Source organism: Paramisgurnus dabryanus, chromosome 16, assembly GCF_030506205.2.
Source record: "Paramisgurnus dabryanus chromosome 16, PD_genome_1.1, whole genome shotgun sequence".
Taxonomy (NCBI): domain Eukaryota; kingdom Metazoa; phylum Chordata; class Actinopteri; order Cypriniformes; family Cobitidae; genus Paramisgurnus; species Paramisgurnus dabryanus.
The window spans coordinates 13,546,241-13,565,169 of NC_133352.1; the positions used below are offsets into that span (position 1 = coordinate 13,546,241).

Here is an 18,929-nt window from a genome sequence, read left to right on the forward strand (position 1 = left end):
AATCTTACAAAAAGGCTGTAGTGTTTATTAATATTTAAATAGTTTTTATGAAGTTTGAAAGTTAATGTTGTTGTTGAAAGTTACTAAGCTTATCCTGATGCTTAAAATGCAAGTGGATTTTCCTAATCCCTTAATTAAATTATTCCCTAAACGTTTCACCTCCACATTCAGCCCACACTTTTCTCATGTCTGGCCGTGCATCATGACTGTTAACTACTGACAGCAGACCAGTTTTAGCAAAATGGTTTTACTTTTAGCCCTTTTATGCCTCACAAGGTGAGTTAATGTATTCTTTATACATTTAATTATTTTCATGCTAATATTTACTGAATGTAAGTTCCTAGACTAATCAAGATGGTGCTTTCTCTCTGTTTAGTGTTGTAAATGTGACAGAACAAAAGATAAATTCAGAAAATATCACACGGATTTTAGACCGACTGCTTGAGGGGTATGATAATCGACTACGACCAGGTTCTGGAGGTAATCACAGACGTCACAGTATAGATTTAGATAGACTTAAATATTTATATGCATTTATAAAACATAACAAGTTTTGCATTAACATTGCAGTCTCTGTTACTGAGGTAAAAACAGACATATTTGTCACAAGTTTTGGACCAGTTTCTGACGTTAAGATGGTAAGAACCCAGATTTTCTTGAATATTTATTTGTTACACTTTTTTTTGCTGTATGTACAAACTTAAAAAACCTGACAAAACTGAATTACAGTGTTCCCTGCCTCGAGGATAAAGTGCCTTCTAATCAGATAATAAGTTAAAGTGTTATTTATGTCTTCTAGGGCAAATATCTGTTTATACTAATATTGCCTGTCAAGATTCTCACGCAATATGTTTGAAAGCAAAATAAATGTTAATTTTTCCTTCATGTTAGGTGGATAGGATATTAAAAACGAACATGGTTAGAAAAATCCAAGAAAGTATTAAAAAAGAAACTGCTCTTCCTCACAGGAGTTTACTATGGATATGTTTTTCCGTCAAATGTGGGTTGATGAGAGGTTAGCGTTTGAAGGTCCCATTGAAATCTTACCATTGAACAACCGCATGGTCGACAAGATCTGGACACCTGACACGTTCTTTCGTAATTCAAAGCGGTCTCTTTCACACAACATGACCTCTCCCAACAAGCTGTTTCGCATTATGCAAAATGGCACGGTCTTTTACACCATGAGGTATAGAAATTACAATTCTGCACAATTTTCTTAATAATTTGTGTAACTTAATACATTTTTAATATTGTACATTTCAGGCTAACAGTGAGTTCAGATTGTCCAATGCAGCTGAGGGACTTTCCTATGGATGGGCATGCATGTGCACTTCTGTTTGGAAGCTGTAAGATCCATCCATCCATCCATCCATCTTTTCTTTGTTTCAGTTTTATGTCATTTATTTCTACCTTCTTTCTTCTTTGCCTTTAGATGCTTATACAAATCGTGAAATTGTCTACACGTGGAGGAAAGGTCTCGAAGGGTCTATAGATGTGCCACCTGAGTCTTCAAGCTTACTCCAGTATGATCTTGTACGGCATACCTTGTCCAGTAAAACATACAGGTTCAGCACAGGTGTGTTTTGAATTAATACTAATTTTAGCAAAGTTGTAGCATCTCAAATGTCTTGTACTATTAATTCAGTGAATGACTTATCTAATTGTGTGTACATAAGGAACTAAAAGTCAGGCTGATCCCCGGCCAGCTTCCCCTTTGAGAGCCAATCTAAGATGCTTAACTGATCAGGTCTAATTCGTGCCTTCTGTCTTTAAAAATAGCTGCAATGCATTAAAGGTGCTGTAGAATTGAAAACTGTATTTACAGGCATAGTTGAACAATAGGAGCTCTCTAGATGGTAATAACATATCTTCAATCACGATTGTTTCCTCCTACTTATGTAAACCTTATGCATGCAAAAGACCTCTGTGAAACAGACCAATCTCAACATAATAACACCAACTGTGAGGTCACAGTCGAGATGTACGCCTCCAACATTAAATTACACATTAAGTTTATTACAATGTTGTAACAATGTTAAAAACAGAGTTAGCGCCATATGCTGGTTAATGCTATATGCTAACGTTTAGGCACACGGGCCAAAAACTCCAGCCCTAACCCGGCCCTGGCCCGTGGTGTTCAAGCCCTACCCGACCCCAGCCCGACAATGCCTGCAATATTTTTAGCCCGAACCCGTCCTGACCCGAGACCAATATCAATCACTTTTAAGCTCTCTCTGACGCGCGCGCTCTTTGATGCGCGCTCTCTCTCTCGGACGCGCGCTGTCTCTGCTACACACGCAAACACACACACAAAATGAGGAGAGACACTAAAATAAGCACGACCCGAGCCCGGCCCAAATTGGCTTAGCCTGTCGGGCCCCATCGGCTCTACTATAGTTACGTTTTGCAGGTCCATACTGAAAAAAACCCCCACAAACTTACCACATTTTTTGCCGAATACAAGCAGATCTGGGGCACCATTGACTTTCACAGTAGGAGGAAATAATGGATAGGACGTGAATGGTGCCCCAGATCTGTGGTTATTAAATTAAATATCTTTAAAATATCTTCAAAATTTTTTATACAAATTTGGTTGAGGGTGAGTAACAAATAACAGAATTTTCTTTTTTTGGTGAACTATTCCATTAAGACGGTTTCAAGCTCTGATTGTGTATCGTGGATAACAATGGGCTTTGTAAAGGCTAATTTATAGGCAGGAAAAATGCAGTGGCCACCTGCTGTGTAGACCCAAGAGATCTGTGGGAAGTAGATCAAGCCATAGACCAAAAGAAAAAACTGTGGTTGAGTTATGAGTGAGCTAAAGCCTTTCTCTCGTCTTCTTTGATTTCCCTTATTATTATTATCATTATTAAAGACACAAATTACGATGCAAAAACAAAATTTGCTTAAACAAATCATTTTAAACATGTTCAGTCAAATGGCATAACAGCATCATATATTTTCTGCTGTAAATTCGCTCTTGTTTGCATGACCTTTTCTTATTGCTCTTCTCATATCCCGGCAGGTCTATATTCTGTCCAGGTTGTTCATTTCTATCTTCAGCGAAAGCTCGGCTACCATCTAATCCAGACATACATCCCACTGATTATGGTGGTCGCTCTCTCCCAAGTCTCTTTCTGGATCAACAAGGAGTCTGTTCCTGCTCGTACAGTGGCTGGTATCAATGTGCTTTTTACTTTGTGATCATGTAGCTGTTTCGTTATTAATACTGTACTGTACTGACGTTGGGATGCAACCCATATTCCACACTCTTTTTTTATTTGATTTGAATATATTTAGTTTGGATTAAAAAAGTCTCATTTTAACATGTTTTAAAGCTTTTTTTATCACCATGCTACATGAAAAAACAGGTATTGCTCTAGATATGTGATCATCATCTCATCACATAAACATGTCTGATCTTCAGGTATCACCGCCGTGCTCACCATGACTACCCTAAGCATCAGTGCCCGTTCCTCACTGCCCAAGGTCTCGTACGCCACTGCCATGGACTGGTTCATCGCCGTCTGCTTTGCCTTCGTGGCTTCGGCTCTCGTCGAGTTTGCCGCCGTGAACTACTTCGCCACGCTGGAGGCCAACAAGGAAAAGCGCAGACTCTCCAGGGGCTCCATTCTGGAGTCTGTAGCCCAGGGCAGCGATGATGAACCAGAGTCGGTAACTTCTGTGATGATGAGCATTATGGACTCTAGTGAGAAAGTACAGCTGACATGGCTCATGGTTATGTGGAATGCACAACGCGAGCTGTGTTCTTCACAAACCAGTGAACTGCATAAATGTTATTGTGATGCTAAATGAGTATCGCCGCAGCTGCATATATGAGGCTTCCACATCGACAATCACAGCTCATAGTTTAACCTTTGATGGGATGTTTGTATATGGACATTGTTGAAATCTCTTTTGAATCTCTAGAGGAGATATTACTGGGTTTCACTCTGCAATGTCTGGTATAAATAGCATTGAAGTGATCTAATCTGTGATTGGTATGTCTTATGAGAGGTCATTGCTGTTTTAAGAGGAGCTTTATTTTGTAAAGGCAGGTGTCCATGACCATAAGAAGTCATTTACCCGCTGTGACAGCCACGGGTAGCTACGTGTGAACTGTGCTTCTTATCTGTTGTGCTGAGTTAGATATGTTAATTCTACAGGCGTGTATCGTCTCTCAGGACTGCTTTCATGTGGTGAGCTCATGGTTGGTGTTTTAAAAATAGCCCATGGTATTAAAAATGCGAGCCATGACTCCTGTAATCTCTCACCTGTCCTGTAGATCCACTTGCTCCAGTTCTCTGCCTCTCTTTGGCTTAAAGACTGGATGCTTAAAGAAATATAAAATCTTAAATACTTATTATAGTTGATATATTGACCAGGTTGTTTCTGCTTCTGGTACAAAATGAGGCAATAAACATGAATGCAAATTCTCTTTTTGTTATATTTAATGACCCTGTAAAGTCAGATAGTAAATGTGTTCTGAGTTTGTAAAAAATATGTTATTGACCACCCAACCAAATTTGAATGATGGAAAACACCATGCAAATAAAAGAAGTTATCCAAATCTTGGAAAAATAGGCAGGATTCAGCACTAAAATAAAAGCTGCCGTCTTTTGTGTTAAGGGGCGGGACTATGTGAGTGCGTCATCGAGCCATCGTTTTAAGCTCGCCTAAAACAATCTTTTACAATGTTTACCAATCTAACTCTGCAATTCAGTACTACATAGTTCCAAGTCTTTGTGCTTTAGCAATCCATTTCTAATTACTTTTTTCAAAATTGACTTTACAAGGACTTTACAAGGAATATTTCTTTCTGTTCTTGTTTTGTTGTAGCCTCAGTCTGAAAACAGCGGCAATAGTCGTAAGAGACGGCTAACCTCTCTGTCTGAAGCGCCCAGGACTCGCTACCCCATCTTTCTTCAGGGCTCGGCCGTCCCACCCAATATGATGCTGGCGGGCACCAGTGCCATAGACACATACGCCCGCATCCTTTTTCCTCTGGCCTTTGGGATATTTAACCTTGTCTATTGGTATATCTACCTCACCAAGGACACCATGGAAAAAGCCAGGTCTGTGCACTTGTCACTCACACAAGTAAAAATGTAACATGATTTTTTAAAACTTTTATTTCTTTATGACACATAATTATATTGATTTTCATTTAAAATGAGTGCAGAAAATGCTATTCTAGGCTTAAGTACGGATCTGACAAATATTAATATTTGGCCCCATGACTTATACTGGCATTGTTAACCAACATAATCTCATGGTAATCCGTACGTATTTTATGGTGGCCAATACAAATTAATTTGCACTGTAACTTGGTCACATTATATGTTAAAATATAAAAATTACAATGTACATTAAAATGCACTGTTAAAGAACTGTTGCCACTTTATATTTTTAAGTTTGATAAAAATTGGCTGTGCAAATTATTTCTACTTACTATTTAAATTTTGACTGAAAATGAGTAGCTATGACACATTGGAAGTGAATGATATGATAAGTTTAATTTTAGACTAAATTTAAAATATAATCAAGGACTTTGCTGCTGTAACATGGCTGCAGCAAGCGTAGTGATATTACACACTGCCCGAAAATAAGGGGACTATTTTCGGATGCTCCGTAATATAATTAAGCCTGCTGCAGCCATGGTACAGCCGCAAAGTCCTTGATTATTACGCCAGAATAAGAGTATAGTTCCTAGCCATATTAGCCTAGAAAATCTGAACTTTTAATTTTCTATCGTCTTAGTACACGATGTTACTACAGATGAGTCAAGTTTTAAAAAGGAAAAATATAAAAACTCGGTTATTTTTTAGCGCGATGCTAATGGTCTAATCAGATTAAATGGATTATGCTAAGCTATTCTAAAAGTGGTAGCGCCAGACCCAGAGATCGGCTGAATGGATTCCAAAACGGTAAAAATCAAATGTTTAACTCTAGAGGAGCTGGAAAATAAACATATTTTCAAAAAAAAAAAAAATACACTGTCAGAAAAAAAAGTACAAAGTTGTTCCTTTTTCTGTCATTGGGGTGATACCCTAAAAGGTACCTTTTTGTACCTTTATCGGTATACAACACATTACAATGTTGTATATAATGTATATATATATATATATATATATATATATATATATATATATATATATATATATATATATATATATATATATGCATTATTTTTCGATAATGCAATATATATGCATTTACTAATGTTAAAGGGATAGTTCAACCAAAAATGAAAATTTTGTCATAATTTTCTCACTCTCATGATGTTACAAACCTGTATAAATTTCTCTGATGATCACGAAGGAAGATATTTTGAGGAATGTTTAACCAAACTGTTCATGAGCCCCATTCACTTCCATACGATGACAGAATTTTGGTTAACTATCCCTTTAAGAAATACAACCTTATTATAAAGTCGTACCATTTTACTAAATAGTAAATGTTTCTGCTGGTAACTTTTCTCACTTTGATTATGTTGTATTACAAAATTAATGTTATGTTACATCCTCAGACTGCTGTAGGTTGTTAAATTTTCAGGAGATCTATGAAGGAGCACAGGTTTCCACCAGAACCTTTATTTAGCCTGAAATGCATAAATAATTTCTGAACCTAAACAGCCACAGGACTTGAGCAGGAGAAATAATAATTATTTCCGGGTGACTCTGTTGTTGTTGTTTAGGTTACAGCCGGCCCCATCCAAGATTTATCTACACATCAGGTCACCTCATTAAAAAAAACCTTTTCATTTGATTTGTTTAGAGGGATTATAAAGCAAATATCACATTTAATCCAAAATTTCTCTCTGTGCCAAAGGCATTAGATTTACAGAATAAAAAAAACTTAAAATAGAGTCACTTATCAAATTCAAACCCTTAAAGTTTTTCGCTATTTGTTTACCCGAGGGGTGCAGAAAGCAGTCATTTAAGGCTGAGTTTCTAACGTACTGCATGAAATAAAATAAATGCAATAATGTACAACTTAAAATGGCATACAGCCATCGCTCCCCACATTACCAGCCTGATTTCACACAGAAAAAATGAGTTTCATCAAACATTAATCATTGACGTCAGGAGATGAAAGCCCACGAGAGGCTGTGAACGCCTGTATGGCCTGTTTTCATCTCCGCTGATCTTGTATTTGTCTTTTGGTGTGTTTTATCTCCACAGGGAGATCGAGTGAATTTCTCTCGTGACATTTTCAGCATCGAGATCATGTAGACGGCTACAGAGGACTCGGCGTGCTCTCCTTGGACCTCTCTCTTCCTCTCGGTCCCCGTCTGTCTTTCACTTTCGTCATCTAGCAACTTCATCCCTGATAGAGCACAAGCTTGTCTGACAGTATGTGACAAGCATCTGAACTTGTTTTTATCTCCTATATGTACTTTCCACTTCATTTGCCTTTACATTCACAGCTGTAAGCCACGTCATTATGCTAACCCGGGTACATCTATGGGTAGCACACTAAGGAGTTGATGACATAATCTGCAGCTCCAACTGGTGATGCAACATTGAACCAATGCTTTTAGTGGGCTGCCCTCTACAGAGACACGCTTCGCACTGCACTAGATCAAAAGCGGCCGGGTTTATACTGACAGCTTCAAAGATTTCACGTTCAGAGAAAAGGAAAAGTGTATGCACAGAACTGAACTTTGACAAACATCGTTCCTAGCCCATCCACACGCACGCACGCATGCATGCATAGTGGCTGTAACAGAGGGATAAATTGTATGTAAGAGTGGGCGTGTATATAATGTATGTTTATTTAATTTGTTGTCTGCTGTTCCTCTGTGTATCCTGTTTTCAGCAGAGAGAATGTTGTACTGTGTGCGCTGTGTCTTAACTCTGCTGCTATCATGAATTTAAGAAATTCATAAAACAATTATGCTCATTTAAAACCTATTTGGTGGAGCCATTGGTACTGAAGAACAAACATACATTGGCATTATATTGTATATGAACAATTTTAAATGAGTTGACACTTAAATTTTATAGCAGACATTTAACATTTCCTCTTGTAGCACAGTACATTTTTCAAAAAGTACACCTTTTTAAAGGTTGCATATTTGTAGCTCAAAGATACATTGTTGTACTTAAATAGTTCATATAAGGACCTTTTAAAAGGCAACTGTCTCAGTGAGTTATTATCTGACAATATAAAGCATTGCAAGTTTTTGGGTTAAAATCCCAGGGAACAAGCATTCTGACAAATATGTATAGCTTGAATAAGTCTTTTTTTTTAAAGGTATCTGCCAAATGCATAAATACAAATAGAAAAATGTAAACCCTTACAGTCTTTTGATTATTGACTGATCTTGCCCTGAAGGGTTAATCCAAATTTTTGTATATCCAAATAAACTCCTTCTAGCCAACACATTGGATCAATAGGCAGAAAGAAGGCGGTCTTTTGTGGCACATTCGACCACATGAGCATCTACACCACAAAAGCAGTCTAGTGTTCTTTCGATTTGTTTTGCCTTATTTTGCCTCCTCCCATATAGATGGGTTTCAGTCATGTGACTTTTTACGTCATGCCGCCATCTTGAGGACCTACCGAGTACCAGTAGGCTACTGACAAGCATTGGCTGGCTTGCTACGATTTACGGATTACTTACCTTTGCTGTCTATGATTCTTATGGATACGGGAAATGGCTACGAAAGACAACAGGTCGCACCTCGACTGTCATGAAAAGAAACGCGACTTTAAAAAAATATATCTTGGTTTGGGTGTGATGCCTACTCAATCCCTGATGCGTTCTTCCAGCCGCTGTCCGTTGCTACCGAACTACCGCTATTTTACAACCGTAAGAAGTCACAACACAACATGAAACTTTGCTCGAAGTATCACCTGGATCTCTACTCATGAACGCGAGCATTGAGAACATTGTTTGTGTACACAGAGTTTACTAAAATTAAAGGTTTTGTACAACTGATTTTGGCTGTTATGGTGTCTGCTCGTCATCTCTGCCAGACGGAAATAATCGATTTCTGAATGCGAATGAATGAATCTCATATGAGGCTCCTTTTTCAACTAGAAGGTCAATATTGTTTTTCACTTGCGACAAAACAACGAATTATCTGTGCATTTATATGGAACTATGCTTTAGGAGCTATCAATCTTTACTCTCCTTCCTCCTTACGTTGCATTCGCAGATCGATACATCTTGACTGGGAAGATGGCGGCGAGCAGAAGCCAAATCAACCAAAGTCAGTTGTTCAAAACCTTCTTTTTAGTAAACTCTTTGTTCACAAACAATGTTCTCAATTCTCGAGTTCAAGTGTAGAGACACAGGTGATACTTCGAGCAAAGTATCATGTTGTGTCGAGCCTTCTTAGTGTTGTAAAAATAGCGATTTTGATGCTCACAACATATTGAAGGCATATCTTCTAGTTCTTTTGCGACCACTTCAGGTCCTCAAAATGGCGGAAGACAAGTGAGTGACGTCAGCTGAAACCCATGTATAAAACATACAGGACGAATTAATCACCAAACCCCTAAACCTTACCCCTACCCAAACACCTAGAGCCCTATTTTAACGATCTAAGCGCATGGTCTAAATCGAACAGCGCAAGTACACTTAGGGTGTGTCGAATACACTTTTACTAGTTTAACGATGAAAAAAAAAATGGTTTATGGACCTGGCACACAGTCTAAAAGGGTTGTTCCTATGATTGTAATGAGTAATGGGTGTGTTTGGGCGTAACGTGGAATAAACCAATGAGAGTCTCATCTCCCATCCCCTTTAAAAGCCAGTTGTGCTCGCGCCATGCCAATTCCCTATTTACATGGAGGAGTTTGTAAGTGGAAAAACTACGCATACAGTAAGAAGAAGACCACCAGTTCTTCTTCCATATTGATGTAAAAAAATTAGGGATGCTCCGATCGATCGGCCGATAATGCTTGCTATGTTTCTCAATGAATTACGGTGAAATGCCACTACATCCAAAAGCCAGGGGGCGCTCTCGTGCAGAAACTCAAAATGTGCTGTAGACGAAGAACAATACACACGCAGCTGTGATGACACGCAGCTCCATGAAGTGGCTGAAGGATATATTTATATTGCTGTTCTTCAAATCTTTTCAGGTATTTTCATGATAATAAAGAATATGTTTAACAATTATGTTTGACGAGTGTTGCTTTTTTAAATGCATGTTATAAACGACTCAAACTAACAGTGATTTTAGATCGATAAGGACTTACTGATTAAAAGCCGTAGTACATGAAATAGCTGTAATAAATCGGCTGTCCGATTCAGACATGTGATCTGCCACGTATTATTAGGGGAGATCGGGACATCCCTATAAAAAATGTGTTGTGTTTTATTCATTGAAATGGTTATTTGTGTAATTAAAAGCTTTGGCTCTTTAAAGGGGACGGAGAATGAATTTTTTTTTTATCATGTCTTTGTTGAATAATGGTAGTCTACCGGCATTCACGAACATACAAAAAGTGCTAGACATGCTAGAACAGCTCAGTTTAATAGAAATTCCTCTTTTAGAAATGTTAGCCGGAAAACGGCCCAATCTGAAAAACTGATGCTTATGACATCACAGGCATCTACCTGCCCCTCCACTTTAAAATAATTGACTGCAATTTTTTGAGTGGCAGCGAAGTCAGCCAATCAGTAATCAGATTGCAAGTTAAGCCAGTAGGGGGAGTCAAATAAGTGCAAAACCACTTGTTTAAAATCCCCCACCCTAATAGAGCTATCTAAGAGAGGTTTTTAGGAAGCTTCTAAGGCATTAAAGACCCAAACTAAATTTTTTTATCTACATGTCACATCACAGAACAAGGAAAAAATACCCCGTTAAATCATTCTATGTCAACTTTAAAAGATGTTATTTCAGTCATGGATTAATAAGTAGAATTTATGATGTATCTTCATTGTAAAGGTTTTTATAAGAATAATTTACAAATATGCAAAAAAATAAAATAAAAGGGTTTGCATAAGTAAAAATACTTTATATGTAACAAACAGGAGATAAAGAATTTACGTGTGGAGAGCCTAAATGTTTCAGCACTGGGACAGCACCTTGAGTGTTTTGAAAAATATTACTATTAACCAGTTTAATCCGCTTACCCGCTTCCTATCCCTACCGTGTTTATATATGTAAATGTATATTAATTTCTCCCAAGGGTTTTTGTCCTTCTAGGAGTTTTTCCCACCGGGTTTTCTCCTAGGGGGTTTTTTTAGTCCCAGGGAGAGTCAGCCAACTTTGGCTTAACTTAGCACTTTACTGTATACGTTACATTATTAATACGCTCGCTTGTACGGTTTATCCTTAGCCGCTATATTCTACTTCTTATACTATCTACTGATTTTCTGTGTTCTCCTCTACATCTACTCATGTAAAGCTGCTTTGCAACAATTAACAATTGTGAAAAGCGCTATATAAATAAAATTGAATTGAATTGAATTGAACTATGGTTCTCATCAACCAAATCCAAAGGTACAAAGTCATCATACAATAAAACAACAGATTTATTGTATATGATGACTTTGTACCTTTGGATTTGGTAGATGAGAACCATAGTTTTTGGATAAAAACATTCAAAATAAATGCAATATTTGCACAAAAATCAGCTTACTAGTCTACAGTTGAAGCAGCTCTTTACGCCTTCTAAAGTCCTGTAATTGGTCCTTATTTATAGCCAAAAGACTCAATAACAATCTTTTACATTTTAATCCTTTAATTTTTATATTTAAAAACGATTGTGTGCTGCTGCGGATCCACGTATATGCACGTTGTCATCCCGTTTATAGGCGCATATTACTAACGCGCTCTTTAAATGACAAAAAAATTATTTTAGTTATCAAAACGCCAACAATGTACCTGAACACAAATGCATTTGCTATTTAAATAACATCGCGCTGGACATGAAAATGAAAACTGCATGGGGCTGAAACTAGCAAAAAACATTTAAGTCACGACTTGCGCTGCATTGCGCTGGGGTATAAATATAATTCGCCCTTCAGAGCAACCAGGGGGTCCTGGCCACTAGGGGGCCTCATTAAACTTCCAGGGGGGCCTAAAGATGATTATTTTTGTAATGAATTCGATTGTCATGCTAAGCTCTGGTATATTTAATTGGGTAGAAATTATGAGTGGGAGGGCCTTCAAATTTTGTAGTGGACAATAGGGGGGTTGAGAAACCCTGCTTTAGAGTAATTTAAAGGGGACATTTCACAAGGCTTCTTAAGATGTCAAATAAATCTTTGGTGTCCCCAGAGTACATATGTGAAGTTTTAGCTCAAAATATCATAATTGATTATAGCATGTTATCATCGTCACTTTGTGAGTTTGAGCAAAAATGTACCGTTTTGGGGTTTGTCCTTTTAAATGCAAATGAGCTGATCTCTGCACTAAATGGCAGTGCCGTGGTTGGATAGTGCAGATTAAGGGGCGGTATTATCCCCTTCTGACATCACAAGGGAAGCTAAATTTAAATGACCTATTTTTTCCACATGCATGCAGAGGATGGTTTGATCTTTTTCACATTTTCTAGGTTGATAGAAGCACTGGGGACCCAATTATAGCACTTAAACATGGAAAAAGTTTTTCGTGATATGTCTCCTTTAAGTCACGTAACGTCACAACTGAGTTGTCGTTTTGAGACCTATGGAAATGATGCTTTTTAAAATATTACAATGCTTTTGAAAACAAAATAGCAAATAATCGTGGTTCACTGACAAAAATTGAATTTCAAAAAGCCCCATCTTCCTATTTCAATTGTAAGTATCGACATAAAACTCTTGCAAGTTCACAGGGTATTTCACTGTAATGTAACTGTTGTCCTTTCACATCAATAAAGGGAAACTACTTGCCTCTTGCTCTTTAGTTTTAAACATCGAAATGAAAATGGTTAAAAATCTATTTCGCGCGTGCCTGTTATTTTAAGATATCTGAAGTTCTGTATCACTATGACAACCTCTGATGTCACCTTCAGGACACGCCACTAACCTGTCAATTAGCTTCAAAACTTATCCAGGACTCTAAATGCTGCATAAAGATCACCCGATGTCGCATTTCCCCGACTTGGTTTATTCAGTCATCCCTTTAATTTTTCCCCCGCAATGGAAACGGCTCATCCAGCATCACCGGGAGCTGCTCTTTGATCTGAAGCTGGCGTGTGCGCATGCGCAGCTCATTGCCTTCACTGCGCTGGCTTTAGTAAGTTGGATGTGCGCGGTGTCTTCATCATCACATCCAAAAGCCCCATCAAAACTGTTGCGATGGAGAGTCTCGGAAAAACCCCACATATCTTCTTACTATGTCCGTTAATCGTGGCCGTCGCGTGCGCACAAAGGTACGGTTACGTTTCGTGATGATTTTGGTCAGAAAATGTGTTTTTGTGTACGTATGAAGATTTTAAGAATGTCTATTCATATTATTGCAGTACCAGAGACCCCAGCAATATGCCAGTGGTCAAAGACACCGTGGACAGACTCATGAAGGGATACGACATTCGGCTGAGGCCAGATTTCGGAGGTAATGCATGGGTACATTTCATATAATTGTTGCATTTGGGTTGTCACGCGGACTAACCATGCCCAATTACTCATGCAAACCTGTTCACTCATCCCAGTCTCGGATCAGGCGTGCATGTCAATGCATGAGAGAAATCAATACGTGCTTATTTATTGCTATTTTGGCGTTTAATCAAAGCTGAGCAAGAGAGAGAGGGAGAGAGAAAGAAAGAGAGACATCTCTAACTTAGGGATCAATGGGATTTTCAGTCCAACTTTGTGAAACAATTAAAATGTCATGCCTTAAAAGCCTCTTGCACATATTTGTCGTACACGCAGACATCATACAAGATCATCAGGCTGTTGTGGATAGGACACGTCTAAAACTGTTCATTTGTCAGTCATGCAGTTGTGCGTTCACCTTCAGTGTAACAAACGATTTCATGCGCAATGCCACGTGAATGTGGGGTGTTGGTGTTATAATATATATTTATATAAATGTATGTATAATGATAATTATTATTCGGAACGGTGTAACGCTGAAGGTAAAAGTGCGGGCATTTACATGCATGTGCATGCAGTCTCATTACATTTTTTTTTAATCATATCGTTTCTCTCCACCAGGAGCTCCGGTGGCGGTGGGAATGAATATAGACATAGCCAGCATAGACATGGTATCCGAAGTAAACATGGTATGTTGCATGTAACACTTTTCCATTATGCTGATGTATACTAAACAGTATGCAGAAACGCAGTCTGTGCCCTGGTGTTGGTCACATATGATGAAACCGCAGAAGTTCATTGGCATGCTGCGGTATCTGCTCTGCATTTCGCTGCTACATTTGAATTCAAAACACACGCGCACTGGCGCACGCGCGCCCGCACGCACTCCGCATGACTTGCGCTGTGTTTTCGAGCCCTGCAGTTTTGATACAATGGCACAGGGATGCAGCAAACACCTTGACACTCGATGACTTGTGTTTTTCGGCAAATCTAGTTCAAGGTGAGCGTTGCCTTCTCAAGGAGAAAGATGACACGTGCCATGTACGCTTACATAAGAACGCGTTTCTTTTTAAATAGAGAGGGGTTTAGGGTTTTTTATGGATATTTAAAACTACCCCTTACGATAATTGCCAGCACATTCTCGTTTTGCAAATGTCAAGCATGAAATAGTGATTTAAAGCAACATACTGTTGATGAAGGCAGTGAAAAGTTTATCTCGTGCAACAGCGCCCTCTGTCTGAGGCTGACGGGTGAGCAGCTGTAATTGCACAGAAATATGTATGGCTGTGAAATTAAAGATTTATGGGTCGTGCTCATTGCAGCTTTATCATTTCTGTGGGGGTGATAGAGTTTGTTCTGAATTCATTTTACACTCCCTCCTTTTTTACTGAGGTTAAATGGTGTGAGTTGAAGTTTTAGGATTTCTTTATGCACCAATTTGGAAAAATAAACGGGTGCCTTTGTTGCCTTGAATCCACATGTAAAATGTACCAGTATACATGTAATACATGCAACTAGTCAAATTTGTAATGAAAGCATTTTGGTATAGTTTATAATAGTGCTTTTAATTATTAAATGGTTGAGTGTTTGTGACCCCATGGACAGGGCCATAACCACCATAATAAACATTGATAGCACCCCTCTTCCTTTCATATTCAAATTAGTGCATTCAAATGCAGATTATTTTCACATGTGTTAAAACCAAAAGTTTATTTCACTGAAAATGGATACGCTGCCCAAAAATGATTTGAATATTGATGGGCAGTTTTAATGGACCTTCATGCTTTACATGTGCTTACAAATTACGTTTATAGATCTGTTACGTTTGTTGCTTGTCACAGCTGAGCTCAGGAATCCCTAATAGTTTAAAAGAAAAGATGAAAAAAATTGTTTCTGCAGCTCTGGCAAAATTGGATTTTCCTCAAGCTGGAGCTTACAGGATCCTGGACTATCCAATGGTTTGACAAAGTTGATTTGCAGTCATTTGTATCCGATATTTCCATTCAAAGCCAGCACCCAATGCACCACAAATTTCTCGCTCACACGCTTGTCTCTACGTGCCTTGTATCTCATTAGTGCAATGCGATGCCTCGGTGTTTGACAGATGTATGATTTCTCAATCATGAGCAGTACGGATGCCCCAGGTGTGTTAGTCCCTTCCTGCGTTTTGTTTTAAAGGAACCCCTCGTACTTCTTTCCGTGTGCCATTTCACACTGATGTAAACAGGAGTCACTATGGTTTAAATGCGGCCAGAGTAGCCCCGACCAAAGGTCACCGGTGTTGTTTGGCAATGCAAATCTTTAGGCGAGTCCATGTAAGTCGCGTCTTCATTGCTTGCTTGACATTAAAATCAAGCTATTTTTGGAGAGAGGCTGTGGAGAAGTGGCAAACGCAGGCCGTGCTCCCCGGCCGAGGCACTTTCTGATGACTCATTTTGAGCATTTTCAAAGTGGCATAATGTGATATTATAATTGAACTTTTTATAAATAAATTGATATGATTGTTTTTGCGCTGGACTTAGATTCTGATGAAATAGCCTATATTGAACAAGATGATCTGAAAACATAATAGTCACTTTAAAAGAAGAGATTGAAGCAGAGTTGTGCTAGCTCATGGGCTAAATAATTACCGGGGTGGAAACATTGCCCTTATATGTATCATTATCCTGACAAGTATTAATTGCTTACATGAATAAGAGGCAGGGCCATGCAATGATAGCCTACTGAAATAACAAATGGATGAAAAGACAAATTTAGACTAAATTAGATTGGTTGACTTAATTAGTACCAGTGTTTGTAATTGTGGATAATCTTCGGATAGTCAGTTAGTGCCTGTTTAGTCGTGTTTTATTTAATTCGAGCCTGATAAATACTGTAGTGTGTTATTTTCCTGTTATTTTTACTTTTTGTTGCTATGACAACACATCTCTTCTCAAAAAAAAAAAAATGCGGGGTTAATGTGGGCTCTTCTCTGTTTCGATTTTTAGATCATGGTTTGAGGGAAAGCTGCGGATTGTTTTTCTTTCTTTTTTTTTTTTAAAGATAAACCTTTCATAACGTTTAACGATGCAGGTAGATGAATGATTTAGCTACAGCCATAAATAGAAAGCCAACTATGTAGTCACATGGTGTTCCTCTAGACATCAGCAACTTGTATTATAATTTCATACACTGATGATGAGATCTGCTCAGCATCTCTGTGAGTCTTATTAGAGTGCCCGCAAGACGTTTTTCTTTTCTTCTTTTATAACAAATTTCAACAATTCATTCTGACTTCAGCCGTTTATGTGCAGATTTTAAACCCAGTTATGTTATAAAATGTGGTTTTTTTTGTAAAATAATTTTTTAAAGATTTTAAAGGAACAGTTCACTTTAAAGTGGACATCCCTCAAGCATCCCTCATCATTTTTATATTTGCACAATGACAGTGAATAGTGACCAGAGGCTCTGATGCTAAAAACCTGACACAACTGTGTGCTTTAGTCGTGTGAAGCCATGCAATAGACTTATGTTAGGAACAATTTGAAATGTATGTCAGTAACAATCTCATGAGTGTGTTTTATTTTAATATGCTATATTCAGAACCTTTGAAGTTGGATTGTTGGCAATAATGGCTAATGTTATTGGTGTTTTCTTAAAGGGACCATTTAACATGTCCGCCCAAAAAAAAAATCAATTCATACTCCACACGCCAAACAGACGGGGGCAGTATACCTCCAGAAAAGTGAGTTGGTCTATTTTAATTTAGCAGCTGCAAATTCAGCATATATCAAGTTTGATTTACATTAGCAACTAAGTTATCATTAGTCACACAAAAAAACATTCGGTCTCATTAAAATTACAATGTTTTCCGCTACGTTTCGTGCGTCCATTTGGTGTTCATTATAATCGAAGACATTTCAAGCTTCTTAGCTAATGTTACATTTTAGCATCAGCTTGGTAGATAACGGGTGAAAACCGGATCGGATCCGTGGGTGAGCTAACTATTAAACGCTAACAGCTAAGGATGGGCAATAATTTGCATGCGATAGTCATTGCGCTTCTCGTCAGTGAAGCCGGTTTATTGATTAAAAGTGAATCGCCATCAGCTGCTTTCAGATGGAGCCACATTTACTGCACAAAGCCGTAGTTCATGTACAAGCTGAGCATAGGTTATGGCAATGCCTATTATAAGTGAACTTCTAGCGAAATACTAACAGCATCTTACTTACCAATCGAAAAGAAAAGTTGTCATTTCGGAGTCGAACCTCATTTCTTTCATGTTCATTAGTTGTCTCCAGCGATGAAAAGCAGTGCCAGTATTTACTCTGGTTCGGTTACTTTATTTATCATATTTTATTTGTGATTCCGAGCGCGTTGTTCCCTGCAGCAAATGTTTGTGGTAGTGGTAAATGTCTCTTGCTTTAGCCATTCTACCGCTCTCTTCCCTGAACTGAAATACGTCCGAAACCCCTATTGCAAGGCAGGAAGGCATCAAGGCATGTCCGAATCCATGGCTGTCCGAATTGCATTTCTCTGAGCTGCATTCATAAATCTTAAATCAACAAGTCAGCTGCCTTAGTTTTCGGACGCAGCGGTACTAGTAGAGGGCTGTACTCCCACTTATTCGTGTATTGCAGTTTGGCTGGCGGTTATGTGCGTGGCCCGCATACCGCCTCCCATGGTCGAAACTGGTATTACAACACCAGTCGGGCTGTAGCTAGTAATTTAGCATGCTAATTCAGATTGATATTTCTGCAGCACTATACCTTGTCATTTTTTTAATGACATCTTTGCCCTTATTTCTTCTCATTCTTTTGATGCGTGTAACTAATTTTTAAAAATCTTTTACCTCAATTATTACAAATGGCACCTTTAACCAATCATGATGATTAGTATAGAGTTTGGTTCCAAAATGCAATTTTCGTTGACTTAATATGAAATAATGGTAAGATCCCTTTGGGGTCAATGTGTTAGCATGACAGAAACTTGATGCAGTCGGGAGAACAAGCAACAGCCAACATTTTTCCTCCTGTTTGCCTCTCATGTAAATGATTAGATTTTGATGGCTTACATTTCTTCCCCACCAGAAAACCACCACAGTTTTATCAATGCCATTAAAGTATCAGGGTTTCCTGCAGCACTTTTCAGTTCGGGCGGCCCACCTAAGCTAGGATACCCTACCACCTTAACAAGGTCGTCCAAAAAAAAAAATCGCTGCACAAAAGGCCGTCAAGTGCATCTCGGAGAATAGCATGGATGCGTTCACACTGCGAGCGAGCACGCGTCACATGGCCCAAATGAGAGAAAGACATTGTCCGTCAATGTCTGGAGGATAACTAGCCTGTTGATAAAACATTTAATTCATTAATAATGTAGTATTTGTTAATTTTCTGTCATAGTTTCTTCAAAATTGAGTTTTATTTGAGTGTTTTAAATAAAAATATTTTCATCATGATGC

General features: G+C 38.3%; 2 protein-coding genes across 3 annotated transcripts in view; both read left to right on the plus strand.

The window, feature by feature from the left end:
• Nucleotides 1–984: 984 nt before the first annotated feature.
• gabra6a (gamma-aminobutyric acid type A receptor subunit alpha6a) lies at nt 985–7,947 on the plus strand. Its single transcript, XM_065266609.2, has 7 exons — nt 985–1,189; nt 1,267–1,349; nt 1,436–1,579; nt 3,029–3,181; nt 3,431–3,678; nt 4,843–5,078; nt 7,188–7,947. Exons 1-7 carry the CDS (start codon nt 999–1,001, stop codon nt 7,198–7,200), a joined length of 1,068 nt encoding a protein of 355 aa, XP_065122681.2. The 5' UTR covers nt 985–998; the 3' UTR covers nt 7,201–7,947.
• A 5,170-nt stretch (nt 7,948–13,117) lies between these two features.
• The window catches only part of gabrb2a (gamma-aminobutyric acid type A receptor subunit beta2a), a 61,043-nt gene continuing 55,231 nt past the window's right edge, over nt 13,118–18,929 (plus strand). The window contains exons 1-3 of one of the 2 annotated variants that reach the window (XM_065266543.2): nt 13,118–13,326; nt 13,417–13,508; nt 14,111–14,178. In XM_065266543.2, coding sequence (XP_065122615.1) covers nt 13,253–13,326; nt 13,417–13,508; nt 14,111–14,178 — 234 coding nt within the window. In that variant the 5' untranslated portion in view covers nt 13,118–13,252. The remainder of the gene's footprint in view (nt 13,327–13,416; nt 13,509–14,110; nt 14,179–18,929) is intronic. The other variant, XM_065266542.2, reaches the window with a different exon arrangement.